Source organism: Balaenoptera musculus, chromosome 1, assembly GCF_009873245.2.
Source record: "Balaenoptera musculus isolate JJ_BM4_2016_0621 chromosome 1, mBalMus1.pri.v3, whole genome shotgun sequence".
Classification (NCBI taxonomy): Eukaryota; Metazoa; Chordata; class Mammalia; order Artiodactyla; family Balaenopteridae; genus Balaenoptera; species Balaenoptera musculus.
This window is the reverse complement of record NC_045785.1, coordinates 38,353,997-38,371,945: the sequence shown is the minus strand read 5'-3', so window position 1 is coordinate 38,371,945 and position 17,949 is coordinate 38,353,997. Positions and strand designations below refer to the sequence as shown.

At 41.6% G+C, this 17,949-nt stretch overlaps 1 protein-coding gene across 3 annotated transcripts in view; it reads right to left on the bottom strand.

The window, feature by feature from the left end:
• Positions 1–17,949, bottom strand: part of NSUN4 (NOP2/Sun RNA methyltransferase 4) — a 42,673-nt gene that overhangs the window by 16,463 nt on the left and 8,261 nt on the right. For all 3 annotated transcript variants that reach the window (XM_036848193.1, XM_036848202.1, XM_036848184.1), the window contains exons 3-5: positions 16,881–17,035; positions 13,675–13,835; positions 2,732–2,856 (exon numbers count right to left, since the gene is read on the bottom strand). In XM_036848193.1, the coding sequence (XP_036704088.1) occupies positions 2,732–2,856; positions 13,675–13,835; positions 16,881–17,035 (441 nt within the window). The remainder of the gene's footprint in view (positions 1–2,731; positions 2,857–13,674; positions 13,836–16,880; positions 17,036–17,949) is intronic.

The window sequence follows — 17,949 nt, the reverse complement described above, 5'->3', positions numbered from 1 at the left end:
TTGGGTGCATATATATTTATAATTGTTATATCATCTTCTTGGATTGATCCCTTCATCATTATGTAGTGGCCTTCCTTGTCTCTTATAACATTCTTTATTTTAAAGTCATTTTATCTGATATGAGTACTGTTACTCCAGCTTTCTTTTTTTTATAAATTTATTTTATTTATTTATTTATTTTTGGCTGTGTTGGGTCTTCGTTGCTGTGCACAGGCTTTCTTTTGTTGTGGCGAGCGGGGGCTACTCTTCATCGCGGTGCGCACGCTTCTCATGGAAGTGGCTTCTCTTGCTGCAGAGCACAGGCTCTAGGCGCACGGTCTTCAGTAGTTGTGGCACGCAGGCTCAATCGTTGTGGTTCACGGGCTCTAGGACACAGCCTCAGTAGCTGTGGTGCACGGGCTTAGTTGCTCTGCAACTGGCATGTGGGATCTTCCTGGACCAGGGCTCGAACCCATGTCCCCTGCATTGACAGGTGGATTCTTAACCACTGCGCCACCAGAGAAGTCCCCCAGCTTTCTTTTGATTTCCATTTGCATGGAATATCTTTTTCCATCCTCTCACTTTCAATCTGTATGTGTCCCTAGGTCTGAAGTGGGTCTCTTGTAGACAGAATATATGTGGGTCTTGTCTTTGTATCCATTCAGTGAGCCTGTGTCTTTTGGTTGGAGCATTTAATCCATTCACATTTAAGGTAATTATCGATATGTATATTCCTATTACCATTTTCTTTATTATTCTGGGTTTGTTCTAGTAGGTCCTTTTCTTCTCCTGTATCTCCCACTTAGAGAAGTTTCTTTAGCATTTGTTGTAGAGCTGGTTTGGTGGTGCTGAATTCTCTTAGCTTTTGCTTGTCTGTAAAGCGTTTGATTTCTCCATCGAACCTGAATGAGATCCTTGTTGGGTAGAGTAATCTTGGTTGTAGGTTCTTCCCTTTCACCACTTTAAATATATCATGCCACTCCCTTCTGGCTTGTAGAGTTTCTGCTGAGAAATCAGCTGTTAACCTTATGGGAGTTCCCTTGTATGTTATTTGTCATTTTTCCCTTGTTGCTTTCAATAATTTTTCTTTGTCTTTAATATTTGTCTATTTATTATGTATCTCGGCATGTTTCTCCTTGGGTTTATCCTGCCTGGGACTCTCTGCGCTACCTGCACTTGGGTGGCTATTTCCTTTCCCATGTTAGGGAATTTTTCAACTATAATCTCTTCAAATATTTTCTCGGGTTCTTTGTCTCTCTCTTCTCCTTCTGGGACCCCTATAATGCGAATGTTGTTGCGTTTAATGTTGTCCCAGAGGTCTCTTAGGCTGTCTTCATTTCTTTTCATTCTTTTTTCTTTATCATGGTCTGCGGCAGTGAATTCCACCATTCTGTCTTCCAGATCACTTATCTGTTCTTCTGCCTCAATTATTCTGCTATTGATTCCTTCTAGTGTTATTTTTCATTTCAGTTATTGTATTGTTCATCTCTGTTTGTTTGTTCTTTAATTCTTCTAGGTCTTTGTTGAACATTTTTTGCATCTTCTCAATCTTTGCCTCCATTCTTTTTCTGAGGTCCTGGATCATCTTCACTATCATTATTCTGAATTCTTTTTCTGGAAGGTTGCTTATCTCCACTTCATTTAGTTGTTTTTCTGGGATTTTATCTTGTTCCTTCATCTGGTATGTAGTCCTCTACCTTTTCATTTTGTCTATGTTTCTGTGAATGTGGTTTTCGTTCCGCAGCCTGCAGGACTGTAGTTCTTCTTGCTTCTGCTGTCTGCCCTCTGGTGGATGAGGCTATCTAAGAGGCTTGTGCAAGCTTTCTGATGGGAAGGATTGGTGGTGGGTAGAGCTGGGTGTTGCTCTGGTGGGCAGAGCTCAGTAAAACTTTAATCCACTTGTCTGCTGATGGTGGGGCTGAGCTCCCTCCCTGTTGGTTGTTTGGCTTGAGGTGACCCAGCACTGGAGCCTAGAGACTCTTTGGTGGGGCTAATGGCGGACTCTGGGAGGGCTCATGCCAAGGAGTACGTCCCAGAACTTCTGCCACCAGTGTCCTTGTCCCTGCCGCTTCTGCAGGAGACCTTCCAACACTAGCAGGTAAGTCTGATTCAGTCTCCTATGGGTGGGGTCACTGCTCCTTCCCCCTGGGTCCTGATGTGCACACTAATTTGTGTGTGCCCTCCAAGAGTGGAGTCTGTTTCCCCCAGTCCTGTCAAAGTCCTGCAATCAAATTCCACTAGCCTTCAAAGTCTGATTCTCTGGGAATTCCTCCTCCCGTTGCCAGATCCCCAGGTTGGGAAGCCTGACGTGGGGCTCAGAACCTTCACTCCAGTTTGTGAGTCACCACCCAGCGGTTACGGGATTTGATTTTATTGTGATTGCGCCCCTCCTACCATCTCATTGTGGCTTCTCCTTTGTCTTTGGATGTGGGGTATCTCTTTTGTTGAGTGCCAGTGCCTTCCTGTTGATGACTGCTCATCAGTTAGCTGTGATTCCAGTGGTCTCGCAAGAGGGAGTGAGCGCACGTCCTTCTACTACGCCATCTTGAACCAATCTCCACATAGAGTCCTTATGTCCCAGAGAAAGACCATCCAGTGATGACTGTCTCCTCCAGGCAGATTCCCAGCCAGAAGACCCTTCTACGGGTAATGGTCTTGGCAACAGCTTCTAGCCCCCAAGCCCCCCAGGTGACCAGACACCCCCACAGCACTCTGGCCCGAAGTCCTGAGTTTCTGTAAATCTATTACTCACGCAAGAAGCTGCACCTGCAACACAGGCAACATCTGCCGCTCCTTCTTCCTTGAACGCTGAAAGATGTTGTTCTCCTCCTCATGAAGGGAGTGGCGGTCTGTCGTACAGGGCACATCCACCAGCACCTGCCCAGGAGTGTTAAAGGGTAAAGTATTAGGGTTCCTTACAGGCTCCTCTTCCTTAGGCCACGGGTGTTTTAGGCCCTTGACCTGGAGGGTTCTGCAGAGTGCTTCCGTGGCCCATCCCCCCACTGCAGAGTATCTGACAAAGCTTCTCACTTTAACCTGGTGGACAATTGTGAAATAATCAGTGGGAAAATAGTACATCTAAGTATACACATGGCTGGTCAAAAAACCAAAACCAACATACAAAAAACTGAATTAAGTAATTGATATCAACCTAAAAAGAAGTCTTCAGTGCTTCAGGGCTCTGTCCTTGACTCTGTCTCTAGCTATTTGAATGAAAACATCCAATTTACAGATGATATAATACCCAAAGGGTAGCTAATATATTGAATAACAGGATCAGGATTCAAAATTATCTTATGCTAAAACAATGTCATATCCAATATGGAAAAGTTTTAAAGTGAGAGATGTACAGTCATTCATTTATTGAAGAATTCCCCAGTGGTCCAGTGGTTAGGACTCCACGCTTTCACTGCTGAGGGCCTGGGTTCGATGCCTGGTCAGGGAACAAAGATCCCACAAGCTGCGCAATGCCGCCAAAAATAAATAAATAAATAAAGTCATTCATTTATTTACTAAGAGCCTACTCTGTGATGGGCACTAAAGACCAAAAAAAAAAAAAAAAAAAAAAACCTACCCACCCCCCCCCCCCAAAAAACAGTCCTGTATTTACATTTCAAAAAAGTAAAATCAGGACTTCCCTAGTGGTGCAGTAGTTAAGAATCCACCTGCCAGTGCAGGGGACATGGATTCCAGCCTTGGTCTGGGAAGATCCCACATGCCACAGAGCAACTAAGCCTGTGCGCCACAACTACTGAGCCTGCGCTCTAGAACCTGCGAGCCACAACTACTGAAGCCCACATGCCTAGAGCACGTGCTCTACAACGAGAAGACACCGCAATGAGAAGCACGTGCACCGCAATGAAGAGTAGTCCCCACTTGCCCCAACTAGAGAAAGTCCGCGTGCAGCAATGAAGACCCAATGCAGCTAAAAAATAAATAAAATAAAATAAATAAATTTTATTAAAAAAAAAAAAGTAAAATCATCTGTGGAAAAGATCTGTAAATTTTCAGTCAAGCAGAAATTCTGAGTAAATTAGTAATGACCCAGTGTTCAATATTCTGATGTACTCCTAGGCTGAATGAATTGATACAGTGTACACAGAGTAAGAGAAATAATGACTACCTTGTATTCTGGTCAGGTCGTAACTCAAGAAATGTGATGCGGCTAGCATTCACAGGAAAAAGAGACATTAACTAAATAGGAATGCTCAGAGAAGGGCATAGGAATGCTCAGAGAAGGGCCACTGTGATGTTTAGAAACCACACGATAGAAGAAATTAATACCTTCTGTTTCCAGGAACGTAGTAAACTAGGTATCTTGAAACCCTTGTGATACAAAATATCTAAAAAGGCCAGATAAAATATATTTTTAAAATACTTTTAAATGCATAGCTCATAGAAAATTAGAGAAATCCTCAGAAGCCAAAGAAAAACCAGGAGCATAAGTCCAGGGAGGGATTCCAGAGCTGAAGTCGATGCCTTCTATTTTTTTTAATTTTTTTAAATTGAAGTATAGTTAACTTACAATGTTGTATTAGTTTCTGGTATACAGTGAAGAGATTCAGTAAATATATATATTTACACATAGATATTATATATATTATTTTTCAGATTCTTTTCTTTGTAGTTTATTACAAGATACTGAATACAGTTCCCTGTGCTATAGGGAACTATATTCCCTATAGCACACTTCCCACTAGGCCACCAGGGAACTCCCAGGACCTTGTTGTTTATCTGTTTTATATACAGTAGTTTGTACCTGCTAATCCTAAAACTCCTAATTTATCCCTCCCCCCTTCCCCTTTGGTAACCATAAGTTTGTTTTCTATGTCTGTGAGTCTGTTTCTGTTTTGTAAATAAGTTCGTTCGTATCTTTTTTTTAGATTCCACATGTAAGTGATCTGTGATATTTGTCTGCCTCTGTCTGACTTACTTCATTTAGTATGATAATCTCTAGGTCCATCCATGTTTCTGCAAAAGGCATTATTTCATTCTTTGTTGTGGCTGAGTAGTATTCCACTGTATATATGTACCGCATCTTCTTTATCCATTCATCTGTCAATAGACATTTAGATTGCTTCCAAGTCTTGGCCCTTGTAAATAATACTGCTATGAACATAGGGGTGCATGTATCTCTTTGAATTATAGTTTTGTCTGGACATCTGTCAAGGAGTGGGATAGCTGCATCATATGGCAACTCTATTTTTAGTTTTTTGAGAAACCTCCATACCATTTTCCATAGTGGTCGCACCAATTTACATTCCCACCAACCGTGTAAGAGGGTTCTCTTTTCTCCACACCCTCTCCAGTGTTTATTATTTATAGACTTTTTAATAAATGCCAATCTGACTGGTGTGAGGTGATACCGCATTGTAGTATTTCTTTTTATTTTTTATTTTTGGCTGCGTTGGGTCTTCATTGTTGCGCGTGGGCTTTCTCTAGTTGCGGCAAGTGGGGGCTACTCTTTGTTGTGGTGCGCGGCCTTCTCATTGTGGTGACTTCTCTTGTTGTGGAGCACGGGTGCTAGGCGTGCAGGCTTCAGTAGTTGTGGCTCGCAGGCTCTAGAGCACAGGCTCAGTAGTTGTGGCACACAGGATTAGTTGCTCCATGGCATGTGGGATCTTCCTGGACCAGGGATTGAACCCATGTCCCCTGCATTGGCAGGCGGATTCTTTATATTTTTTAATTAATTTGTTTATTTATTTTTGGCTGTGTTGGGTCTTCGTTGCTGTGCAGGGGCTTTCTCTAGTTGCAGTGAGCGGGGGCTACTCTTCATTGAGGTGTGTGGGCTTCTCATTGCCGTGGCTTCTCTTGTTGCGGAGCACAGGCTCTAGGTGCACCGCTTTCAGTAGTTGTGGCACACAGGCTCAGTAGTTGTGGCTCGTGGGCTCTAGAGAACAGGCTCAGTAGTTGTAGTGCACAGGCTTAGTTGCTCCGCAGCATGTGGGATCTTCCTGGACCAGGGCTTGAACCCGTGTCCCCTGCATTGGCAGGTGGATTCTTAACCACTGTGCCACCAGGGAAGTCCCCACGTTGTAGTTTTGATTTGCATTTCTCTAATAATTAGCAACGTTGGTCATCTTTTCATGTGCCCATTGGAGGTGGCTTCTATCTTTTATCAATCCCTAGTAACCCAAAGCCTTGGAGGGCAGAAAACAGGGCACTTGAGGTACAGAAGTGGAATGGAAATCCATAGAAAAGTCAAAATCCTTAAAGGGCTACATGCTCAATCAAAGTATGAACTAGAGGGAAAAAAGAATCAGCCACAGTGGGACTTCCCTGGCAGTCCAGTGGTTAAGACTCTGTGCATCCAATGCAGGGGGCACAGGTTCAATCCCTGGATGGGGAACTAAGATCCCACATGCCACGTGGCACAGCCAAAAAAAGAAAAATCAGACACAACAGAAGACAGCAACTTTCAATATATAATACAGTATTGCTAACTATAGTCATCATGTTGTACATTATATCCCCAGGACTTATTTCTTTTATAACTGGAAGTTTGTACCTTTTAATCACCTTCACCCATTGCGCCCACCCTCCACTCCCTGCCTCAGGTCTGTTTTGGCTTTAACTCTAGGCAAAAAGAAAAAAAAGTCTCCCTGAGAATTTGTAACCACTCAGATAGGAGGTTCGAACTCATGATGCCTGCATGATCCAGAAAACCCCCTGCAGAGCAATAAATGGTCCTGGATTGAGCGATCCCCCAAACACCTGGCAAAGCAAACGCAGGTTCCTTTCTGGAGGAATGAAAATCAACCATTAAACCAGGGCTCTTATAATTAACTAGGCAATGATCATAAGCTGACAAAAAACAAAATCAGGTTTTACACTTCTAGTAAAAGCAGAATAGCTTGTAAACCAACGCTCCTGGTGGAACAATTAGAAATGCTTGACAAAATATTTAAAATATCTATCTGAAATCATTAGAGATCTACTAAAGAACCAAGAACTGAGGGGCTAAGATCCTAGAGAGGAAAAAGTACAGGTAGGTAAGCCAGAACCATTCAGCTCTACTGTGACAAATAAGGGGTTGAGAAAATGAACAGAACTTTCAGCAGTCTTATGGAACTGTGGGGACAAAAACTGCAGTTCAGAGTCCACACCAAGGAGTATAGGTCCTAGTAAAGAAACACCTCATGCCTTGAGCTAGAGTGCTGAAATTAAATACCCTAGGTATAAAGGTAAACTGGAAAAAGAACAGACCTCACAAACTCCAGCTTTGAATCAGCCTAATTTCTGGCTGAATTAAGATGATCTGCTCTGATGTTAACTGTCAGCCTGAGGAAAATCAAATCCTTTCTAGAGGAAGATACCTAGAGCCTCAGATTATCCCTGCAATTTTTCACACAAAATGTCTGGCATTCTAACAAAAAAATTACTAATACCAGGAGACAAAACCAAATGACCAAAAACCAAGAGAAAAAACAGATCACAGAAGGTGACCCATGAGATCCAAATATTAGAATTATCATAGTATTTGAAAAAATCATGCATATGTTCAAGAAGTTAGATGAAAAGACATAAAATTTTATCATTTCTAATTTCTATAGAACTAGAATTTTTTTTAAAATAATCAGCTGGAAATTCTAAAACTGGAAAATATAATAACTGAAATCAAGAACTCAATAGTTGCAGTGAGAATATAAGTTACTGCAGCCACTATGGAAAACAGTATGGTGGTTCCTCAAAAAATTAAAAATAGAACTATCATATAATCCAGAAATTCTACTTCTAGGTATTTATCTGAAGAAAACAAAAACTCTACTTTGAAAAGCTATCTGCACCCCCACGATCACTGCAGCATTATTTACAGTAGCCAAGACATGGAAACAACCTAAGTGCCCATCAACAGATGAATGGATAAAGAAAATGTGGAATATATATACAACTGAATATTACTGAGCCATAAAAGAGAAGGAAATTCTTCCATTTGAGACAATATGGATGGACCTTGAGGGCATTATGCTAAGTGAAATAAGTCAGACAGAGAAAGACAAATACTGTATGATCTCACTTATATGCAAAATGTAAAAGAAAGAAAGAACTAGTAGATACAGAGAACAGAGTAGTGGTTACCTGAGGCAGGGAGTGGAGGGTGGGCGCAATGGGTGAAGGTGATTAAAAGGTACAAACTTCCAGTTATAAAAGAAATAAGTCCTGGGGATATAATGTACAACATGATGACTATAGTTAGCAACACTGTATTATATATTGAAAGTTGCTAAGAGAGTAGATTTTTAAAGTTCTCAGAAGTTCCCTGGTAGCCTATTGGTTAGGATTCCGAGCTTTCACTGCTGTAGCCCAGGTTCAGTCCCTGGTCAGGGAACTGAGATCCCACAAGCTGCATGGTGCAGCCAGAAAAAAAGGTTCTCATGATAAGAAAAAAATTTGTGGGACTTCCCTGGTGGTCCAGTGGTTATGACTCCGCACTTCCATTGCAGGGGGCACGGGTTCGATCCCTGGTCAGGGAACTAAGATCCCACATGCCGCATGGCAGCCAAAAAAAAAAGAAAAAAATTTGTTAACTATGTGTGGTGATAGATGTTAATTAGCTAAACTTATTGTGATAATCATCTCACAATATATACATATATCAAATCATTATGTTGTACACCTAAAACTAATACAATATTAATATATATGTCAATTATTTCTCAATTTTTAAAAAGACCTCAACAGATGTATTTAACAGCTTATTAGACACAGGTAAGAAAGGACTGGTGAATCAGTTCAAACATGACATCCAGATTGAATCATGATGGAAAAAAGGAGAGAAATATAGGAAAGAATGTAAAAGGTGTCCAAACTCATTAGTCATCAGTGAAACAAAAATTAACATCACAATGCAAATACCATTACACACCCACCAAAATGGCTAAAATGAGGAAAAAATAGTGTATATATATATATATATACACATACACACACACACACACACACACATACATACACACACACACAGCACGCAGGACGCAGGATATTAGTTCCCCACCACAGATCAAACCCGTGCCCCCTGCAGTGGAAGCACAGAGTCTTAACCACTGGACCACCAGGGAAGTCCCAAAATAGTATGTTGATAAGATTGTGGAACACCAGGAATTTTCATGCACTGTAGGTAGGAATGTAAACTCGCACAATCACTTGGAAAACTTTGACAGTACTGACTAAAACTGAACATATACATACTCTATGATTCAGAAATTCAACAGAAATGTGTACATAGTGCAACAAAACACATTTACAGGAATGTTCGCAGCAGTGTTGTTTGTAATAGCCCCAAACTGGAAGTGACCCAAATGTCTATTACGAATAGAAAGGACTATAAATTCTGTATATACACCATAATATATAATACAGCAACAACAATGAATAAACCACTGCCAGGGTCAACAACATGGATGAATCTCACAAACATAATGAGAGAAAAAAGTCAGACAACAGTACATACTATATGATTACATTTATATGAAGTACATCCATGGTTTTATAAGTCAGAACAGTGATCACCTCTAGGAAGACAGAAGGGGCATAAGAGAGTTTCTGGGATGCTGGTAGTATCATAGTTCTTGAAAGGATAGTAATAATATATTTTACTATAAGATCATTCTTTAAGCAGCAAATTGATGATTTGATCACTTCTGTGTTATACTCCAACAGAAAAATTATTAGAAAATTATGAAAGGTGATAAAAATGGCCACAAAATTTAAAGGGAAACAAGCCTCCTTGAGCAAGCATTAGCAGAAACAACCACCAGTAGAATTAAACCCCCAAAGAGTTTTCATATTGAAATTATCTAATGTAGAACTAAAATATAAACCTTCCTGGGACTTCCCTGGTGGCACAGTGGTTAAAAATCTGCCTGCCAATGCAGGGGACATGGGTTCGAACCCTGATCTGGGAAGATCCCACATGCCACGGAGCAACTGAGCTCGTGCACCACAACTACTGAGCCTGTGCTCTAGAGCTCGTGAGCCACAACTACTGAAGCCCATGTGCCTAGAGCCCATGCTCCGCAACAAGAGAAGCCATCGCAATGAGAGGCCCGTGCACTGCAAATGAGAGTAGCCCCCACTCGCCCCAACTAGAGAAAGCTCGTGCACAGCAACGAAGACCCAATGCAGCCAAAAATAAATAAATAATTTATATATATATATATATATATATATATATATATATATATATATATATATATATAAACCTTCCTAAATAAAGTAAGTAAAACAAACACAGTAAATAATCTGACAGAGCCGAAACCGAATATATCAGTGACAACCGTTTTAAAAGAATAAAATTTACAGATTGGTTCACAAAGCAAAACCCAACTCCATGCAGTATATAAGAGACATATCTAAAAGGAAGTGATTCAACAAGGCTAAAAATAAAGAGATGGGTAAAGGTATAACTGCAACACCTATAAAAAGAAAGCTGTGAGTGGGGAGGCAGGTAGGTATCTTGCCATGAAAATGCAGAGCTCTGGCACTCCAGCTGATGGCCAGGTAGAGTTGGGGGAGAGATAGAGTTACCAAGAGTGTATGGAGCCCTGAGATAGTATTCTTCTTTGCATCTAAAGTGCTTCACCCTTGCCTAACACGTAGTATGTGTTACTATGTTATAGTATGCACAACTATTTGTTCAACAAATAAATTAACAAAGACATCTTCAGGACATTAAAGCTGTTTTCAAATGTTTGAAGCACTTTCATGTGAAATGGGAGGCAGCTCATTGTTCTAAAAGGCATAGCTAGGACCGATGAATGGAAATAATAAACATAATAAGGATTGTGACGACAATATTATTAAATGCTTTCTATATACCAGGAGCTATGCTAAATGCATTCTTATTTAATCTTCACCTATGGGATAGGCACTACTATTATCCTTATTTTACAGATGAAGAAACTAAAGCTTAAACTGAAAGGTTAACTTGCCCAAACTTCTCTGGCTGATAAGTGATAGAGCCAGGACTCCGATCCAAGCAGTCTGACTCTAGAATCCCTGTACTCAACCATATACCATAAAATCTACACATTTTAATTCAATAAGAGGAAGAATTTTCTAACAGCAGAGGTGTTCAACCACCAAACCTCAGTGAGCCCCTGTCAATGAAAGTGTGAAAGCACAGGCTGAATAACGATGATAGTTACTACCTGCCTAATCTTCACGGCCAGATGATGTACTAAGCACTTTCCCTGGATATGCTCATTATGAATCCTCATAATAATCTTACATAGCAGTATTTCCTATTTTACAAATGAAGAGGCTGAAGTTCAGCGAGATCAAGCAGCTTTCCCAAAGTAGGTAAGTGGCAACCTTGTGATACAGAAACAAGTTAGGCCGACAGCAGAGGTCATGCTCTCTCCAATCTGCTGCCCCCATACCAAAAAAGCTGAATAGGGGATTCCTACACAGGTGGGAAGCAGGTCTCTCAAGGTATCCAAGATTCTATAAGCCTTGGTCTTTCTTTCAATTTTTTAGAGTGGCTGAGGCAAGATGGCAAGAACTGGACAGATTGGACAAATGTGTCAGATGACAACACAGAGACAATAGCTACATAATTTTTACATTTTTAGAAGTATATGTTTTAAGTAAATGTTTTTAGAATGTGCCAATTAAAAGAAAATACAAATAACTTAAAAATATGAAATGAGGGGCTTCCGTGGTGGCGCAGTGGTTAAGAATCCACCTGCCAATGCAGGGGACACGGGTTCGAGCCCTGATCCGGGAAGATCCCACATGCCGCAGAGCAACTAAGCCCATGCGCTACAACTACTGAGCCTGCACTCTAGAGCTCACGAGCCACAACTACTGAAGCCCATGTGCCTAGAGCCCGTGCCCCGCAACAAGAGAAGCCACCACAATAAGAAGCCTGCACACCACAACCAAGAGTAGCCCCCACTCGCCACAACTAGAGAAAAACCTGCGCACAGCAACAAAGACTCAATGCAGCCAAAAATAAATAAAATAAAATAAATAAATTTTTAAAATTAAAAAAAATATATGAAATGACTTTCAACTTCATTCATAACAGAATGCAAATTAGATGCTTCAGTTTGGCAAAAACCAAAAAGTTGGACAACATCAGTGGTGGCAGGATATGAGGAAACAGTACTCTTATTCATTGCCAGTAGAAATGAAACTGATTTGGCCTCCATAGGGAGTGATTTAGTAACCTCTGTCAATATCCTAAGTACATATAAACTGTTATACAGCAATTATACTCCAAAAACAAAAACAAAAGCTTGAACTTCAAGGCACATTATTAAATTTAAAAAAATACAAAGTTCAGAATAGTAAACATAATATACTATCATTCCTTTTTTTTTTTAAAACATTTTTATTGGAGTATAATTGCTTTACAATGTTGTGTTAGTTTCTGCTGTATAACAAAGTGAATCAGCTATATGTATACATATATCCCCATATCTCCTCCCTCTTGTATCTCCCTCCCACCCTCCCTATCCCACCCCTCCATGTGGTCACAAAGCACGGAGCTGATCTCCCTGTGAGATGCAGCTGCTTCCCACTAGCTATCTATTTTACACTTGGTGGTGTATATATGCCAATGCTACTCTCTCACTCAGTCCCAGCTTACCCTTCCCCCTTCTTGTGTCCTCAAGTCCATTCTCTACGTCTGCGTCTTTATTGCTGTCTTGCCCCTAGGTTCATCAGAACCATTTTTTTATTTTCAGATTTCAGATATATGTGTTAGCATACGGTATTTGTTTTTCTCTAGCGAAAGGTATTTGTTTTTCTCTTTCTGACTTACTTCTCTCTGTATGACAGACTCTAGGTCCATCCACCTCACTACAAATAACTCAATTTCGTTTCTTTTTATGACTGAGTAATATTCCATTGTATATATGTGCCACATCTTCTTTATCCATTCATCTGTCAATGGACACTTAGGTTGCTTCCATGTCCTGGCTATTGTAAATAGAGCTGCAATGAACATTATGGTACATGACTCTTTCTGAATTATGGTTTTCTCAGGGTATATGTCCAGCAGTGGGATTGCTGGGTCGTATGGTAGTTCTATTTTTAGTTTTTTAAGGAACCTCCATACTGTTCTCCATAGTGGCTGCATCAATTTACAGTCCCACCAACAGTGTGGGAGCGTTCCCTTTTCTCCACACCCTCTCCAGCATTTATTGTTTGTAGATTTAAAATACACATTTATATTTGTATATACACAAAGAAAATATTTTAAGAGGATACAGTAGAAAATATAGACAATAGTCATCTATAGGGAGAGGAAGTAGATGGCTGTGAGACAGGAGTAAGAGGGAAACATACTTTTCCCTGGATACCATGCTGTGCCTTCTGCATTTTGTACCATGTACTGTATTAATATTCAAAAATAAATGAGATAATTCATATTAATTTAATGAGGGTTACTGTATAACCAAGTGAGTTGCAAAATAAAATAAGCCTAATAATTTTTTTTCCAGTCAGACAAGTTCAAACTCTTTTTGCTAACTGCCTCTAATGAAGATAGTAGCCAGTTATCTAAACTGAATTAACAATTCTACAGATGGCTGTTTTCACCAAATCATCCATGGGGAGTTGGCCAGGTCCACAGTCAGCCGTACATCCTCAAATATATATGGCTAGATCTTACCCCCTCAGGGCCTAGAGCCAGGATGGGGATGCCAGATTTGGCTAGCTGGATGTCCCAGGTCAGGAATCACTCACCCGGTCATAGATGTCCCCCTCCAGTTCTCCCCACTTCCTGCCATCCCATGATGTGACTCGAACTCGATTCCTATCCCTGACATCTTGAGGCACATAGCTGTGAAGGACCTTCTGTAGTCTGCCTGCTCGTGAAGTGGAGAGATCATTGGCAGCGAGATTGCCTGTGGGAGCATAAATTTTAGGATTGTTTTTTCTACTTCTGTAAAAAATGCCATTGGAATCTTGACAGGGATTGCACTGAATCTATAGACGTTTTGGGTAGTATGAACATCTTATGCCCGCAGGAATAAAGCAACTTCAGAGGCCACAGCAAAAGAAAACATCCCACCAGCAATGGTGCTAATGGAAAGTCAGACCAATTCTCAGGCATAGCCAATCAATGCAGACCCCAGGGGCAGGGTCAGGTGGAGGAGAAACATTTACTACATGCACAGCACAGTACTAGACACTCTGGAGTGGGGGCTGCAAAGGCAAACACCGACATAGGCCAGAAAGGTTATGTAAATAAATAAAGCAGACCAGGTTAAAACATTTATTTCTAAAGAAATACGTTCTCTCCCACTTTTCTTGAAATATGTGTCTCTCTTCATCTTTGGTAGATACTACACATTATTTACCCAAAATTTATTCTCCTCTTATTCCTTAGTAATAGAACTCCAATTTTATTTGAGGGAGGGGGAAGCAATATTCCCCAAAAAACTACATTTCCCAGCCTCCTTTGACAACTAAGTAAGACTCAATGACTAAGTTTTGGTCAATGAGTTGTAGGCAAAATTATTGTGTGGGACTTCCGGGAAAACGTTTAAAAGGAGCTGATACAATCAGGAGATGTGTCCCTTTTGTCCAGTCTTTTCTTCCTGCCTGGAATTTGAATGTGATGACTGGAGTTCCAGCAGTCATGAGGACCATGAGGCAATCCTGGGGATGGAAGCCAGCAATAAAATAGGTTGCAAAAAAGAAAGAAGAAGCCCAAGTCCCCTGATAATTGTGGGGTCTCCATACCAGCCCTGGACTGCCTATATCCCAGCTCTCTTATGTAAGAGAGAAATAAACATTTCTTCTTTAAGCCGGTTAGTTGAGTTTTCTATTGTATATGACCAAACCTAATCCTAAATGATTCATCATCTTCCTTTCATTTTCCCTTTTGTGATAGACATGAGTTCAAGAAATATCTCACTTTGCTCTTGGCTCTACTATAAGAAATACTATTACTGCAAGCTTAATGATAAATGGCAATTGACACCTGGCCTCAGAGTCAAGGAGTGAAAGGGAGCAGTGGGCACTGTGGTGAAGAACTAGAGAATACATACCTTATCCAATGGTGAACCAGCTTAGTCTTCCCACAAAGAAATATGTCCCAATTTTTGAGGGCACTCAAAGAAGTCAAAATTGGATTCTCTGCTCAAGAGGAATTTGCAGCAGGATATCAACTGAGAAAAGAAAAGCTGGGTTCCACTTCTGCCTCTACCTCCAACTCATGTAAAAGATTCAAGTTATTTAATCTCTCTAGAGCTCAATTTCCCCCTCCATAAAATATGAGGGCTGGTCCCTTCTTACCCTGTAATTCCTATCTCCTTGGGCTCACAGAGCCACTTGAGTGAGGAGCTGGGATAAGGGTGAGGTGTTGGTAATTCAGCATACCTTAGAAAAGCAACTCTCAGTTACTTCTCCTTGGCCCTTCTTCCTCTTCTGAGTTCCAGTCCCTCCTCATCCAAGTAACCCTACCTTATCCATTCCCCCTTCTGATGGATTCTCACAGCACTCAGTCAGATTAACACAGCCCAGTACACAGGCTGGGCTCCCTTGAATTGGACCCATTAAACCATATCAACATTTCTTCTCCATTCTCTCTGGACTGCCAGAAGCTAGTGATCAAATGTGGTACCTCTCTGAATCACCTGTAGGACCTACCTTGAGGCTGGAAGCTAACTCAAACTGTGCAAGTTGGCTAATGAGAACTGGAAAAGAAGGATCCAGGCCCAACAAAAAGGCTAGGGCATATGGCAAGTTAAGCCTGGCTGAGCTCCAGGATCAGTGTGAAAAATACAGCCCCCTTGTGGATATTTCTCAAGATAAAAATACTGCCTATTTAAGGCAGGATGTCGGCCAATGGATGGCTGAAGTGAACACTTACAATGTACAAGGCCCAGCCTGGCCTATACTACTGAGTAAGACTTGGGCCTGTCCTCAAGGAATTTATAGTCTTGAGGAGGAAGAAGATGCATACCCAGTAAAGCTCTGATGCAAGGCTAATGTGCTAACAGTTGCAAAGGTGATGCCCATGGTGTGGGAGCACAGGAGACAGAGGCAGCACTTCTCAACTGGCCAGCAGAGATCATGAGGGAAGATTTCCAGGAGGTGGCACACTTGAGCTGAGGCTGGAAAGCTTAAAGGGCGTTGACAGGCCAGCTGTGATAAAGTGGGGGTATTCCAGAGAGAATCCATAACATGGCAAAGTTGGAGGCTTATTCAGGCAACAGAGAGTAGCAGGTTTTGGCAGAAACACACAAAGCCTGGGGCAGAATGACACAGTAAAGCTATAACGGAGGACTTCCCTGGTGGCGCAGTGGTTAAGAATCCACCTGCCAATGCAGGGGACATGGGTTCGAGCCCTGGTCTAGGAAGATTCCACATGCCTGGAGCAACTAAGCTTGTGCACCACAACTACTGAGCCTGCGCTCTAGAGCCTGTGAGTCACAACTACTGAAGCCCGCGCACCTAGAGCCTGTGCTCCACAACAAGAGAAGCCACTGCAGTGAGAAGCCCACTCATCGCAACTAGAGAAAGCCCGCGCGCAGCAACAAAGACCCAACACAGCCAAAAATAAATAAATTTATTAAAAAATGAAAATAAAGCTGTAACAGGCTGCTGCAGCCAGATCTTATCACTTTAGATGGCAGGCTAAGGGGATGGAGCTTAATCTTAGACACAAAGTAAACAGGTGCAGAGGGAGGAAAGTGTCATGTGGTAGATTAATCAGGGCTCTGTTTTAATCTGCCTTCAGAGACCTTGCTCTGCTCAGCAGTCTTCCCTGGCCAACTGACGGAGAAAGAGAGAAAATCATTGCAAACAGAAAAAACACACCAGCTTAGCAAGCAAGCACTATCCTACCTGTGACCCGGACCAGAAGCCCATCATATTTAGTGTGCCCTTGACTGGGTGAGGTCGGGAGCCCTCCCTGCCAAGACACCAGCCCTCTGACTTACGGCAACAGCCAGTCTGAAGCAATGCTAGTGTCTTTCCCCCAGGGGCGGCACACAGGTCAAGCACGGTGTCACCAGGCTGTAGGCCGAGGGCCAGGACAGGCAGCAAGGAGGCAGCATCCATCAGGTAGTAATCCATGACACCCAGGCTGCCAAGCCTAGAAGAGAGGAGACCACCTTAGAGTCAAATTCCAAGTCAGGAGACCCACTGAAAGTCAAGGTCACAAGTCCATGCCCTCAGGGGCTACTGAGCTCTACTCAGCAAAAACTCATTTCTCAGACCCACACTCAGTTGTGTACTTACTCACTCATTCATCTACATAGCAACCAGAGCAGCCTTTTAAAACATAGATCAACTCACTCTATTTCAGCCACACCAGCCATCTTGCTATTCCTTAATTAAGCCATGCATACTCCTGTCTCAGGCTTTTGTAGTTGTTGTGCTTTCTGCCTACAACACTCTTCCTCCAAATATCCCTCATTTGCTTCCTCACTTCTTTCAGGTCCTCCTCAAAAGTTACCTCATCAAAGAGGCACTGGCATACCCTGACTACTCCATCTAAAAGTAGCAGCCCCCTACTCCCATCTATCTATCTTGCATTCTTTTTCTTTAAAGTATTTATTATTCACTTTATATGTATAGGTTTGTGTGTATTTTACCCCTTCTCTCTCTCCCTATTAGAACGAAGGTAGGGACTTTGTCTTGCTTTGTTCATTATAACATCCCCAACACCTGAAACAGTGAATGGCATGTAGTAGGAACTCAGTTTTATTAGGTTACATATTGAGATACAAAGTGCTTTGTGGGTTCAGAAAAGAGTGCCATCCACTGTGCCTGTCAGAGTCAGAGTTACCTGAGTTAGATCTGATGAAGGAATGGGTCTTCATTCAGTTAAAAAAAAAAAGGGAAGAGGAGCATTCCAAGCAGAAGTAAAAAGAAAAAGCAAAGGCACAGATGAATGCAAACTCATACCTTCTTTCAGACACAGTGAGAAATCTGGTGTGTTAGAAATACAAGGTACATGAGATTGAAGTTGGAAAGCAGATAGAGGCCAAGGCTGTAAAAGGTCTT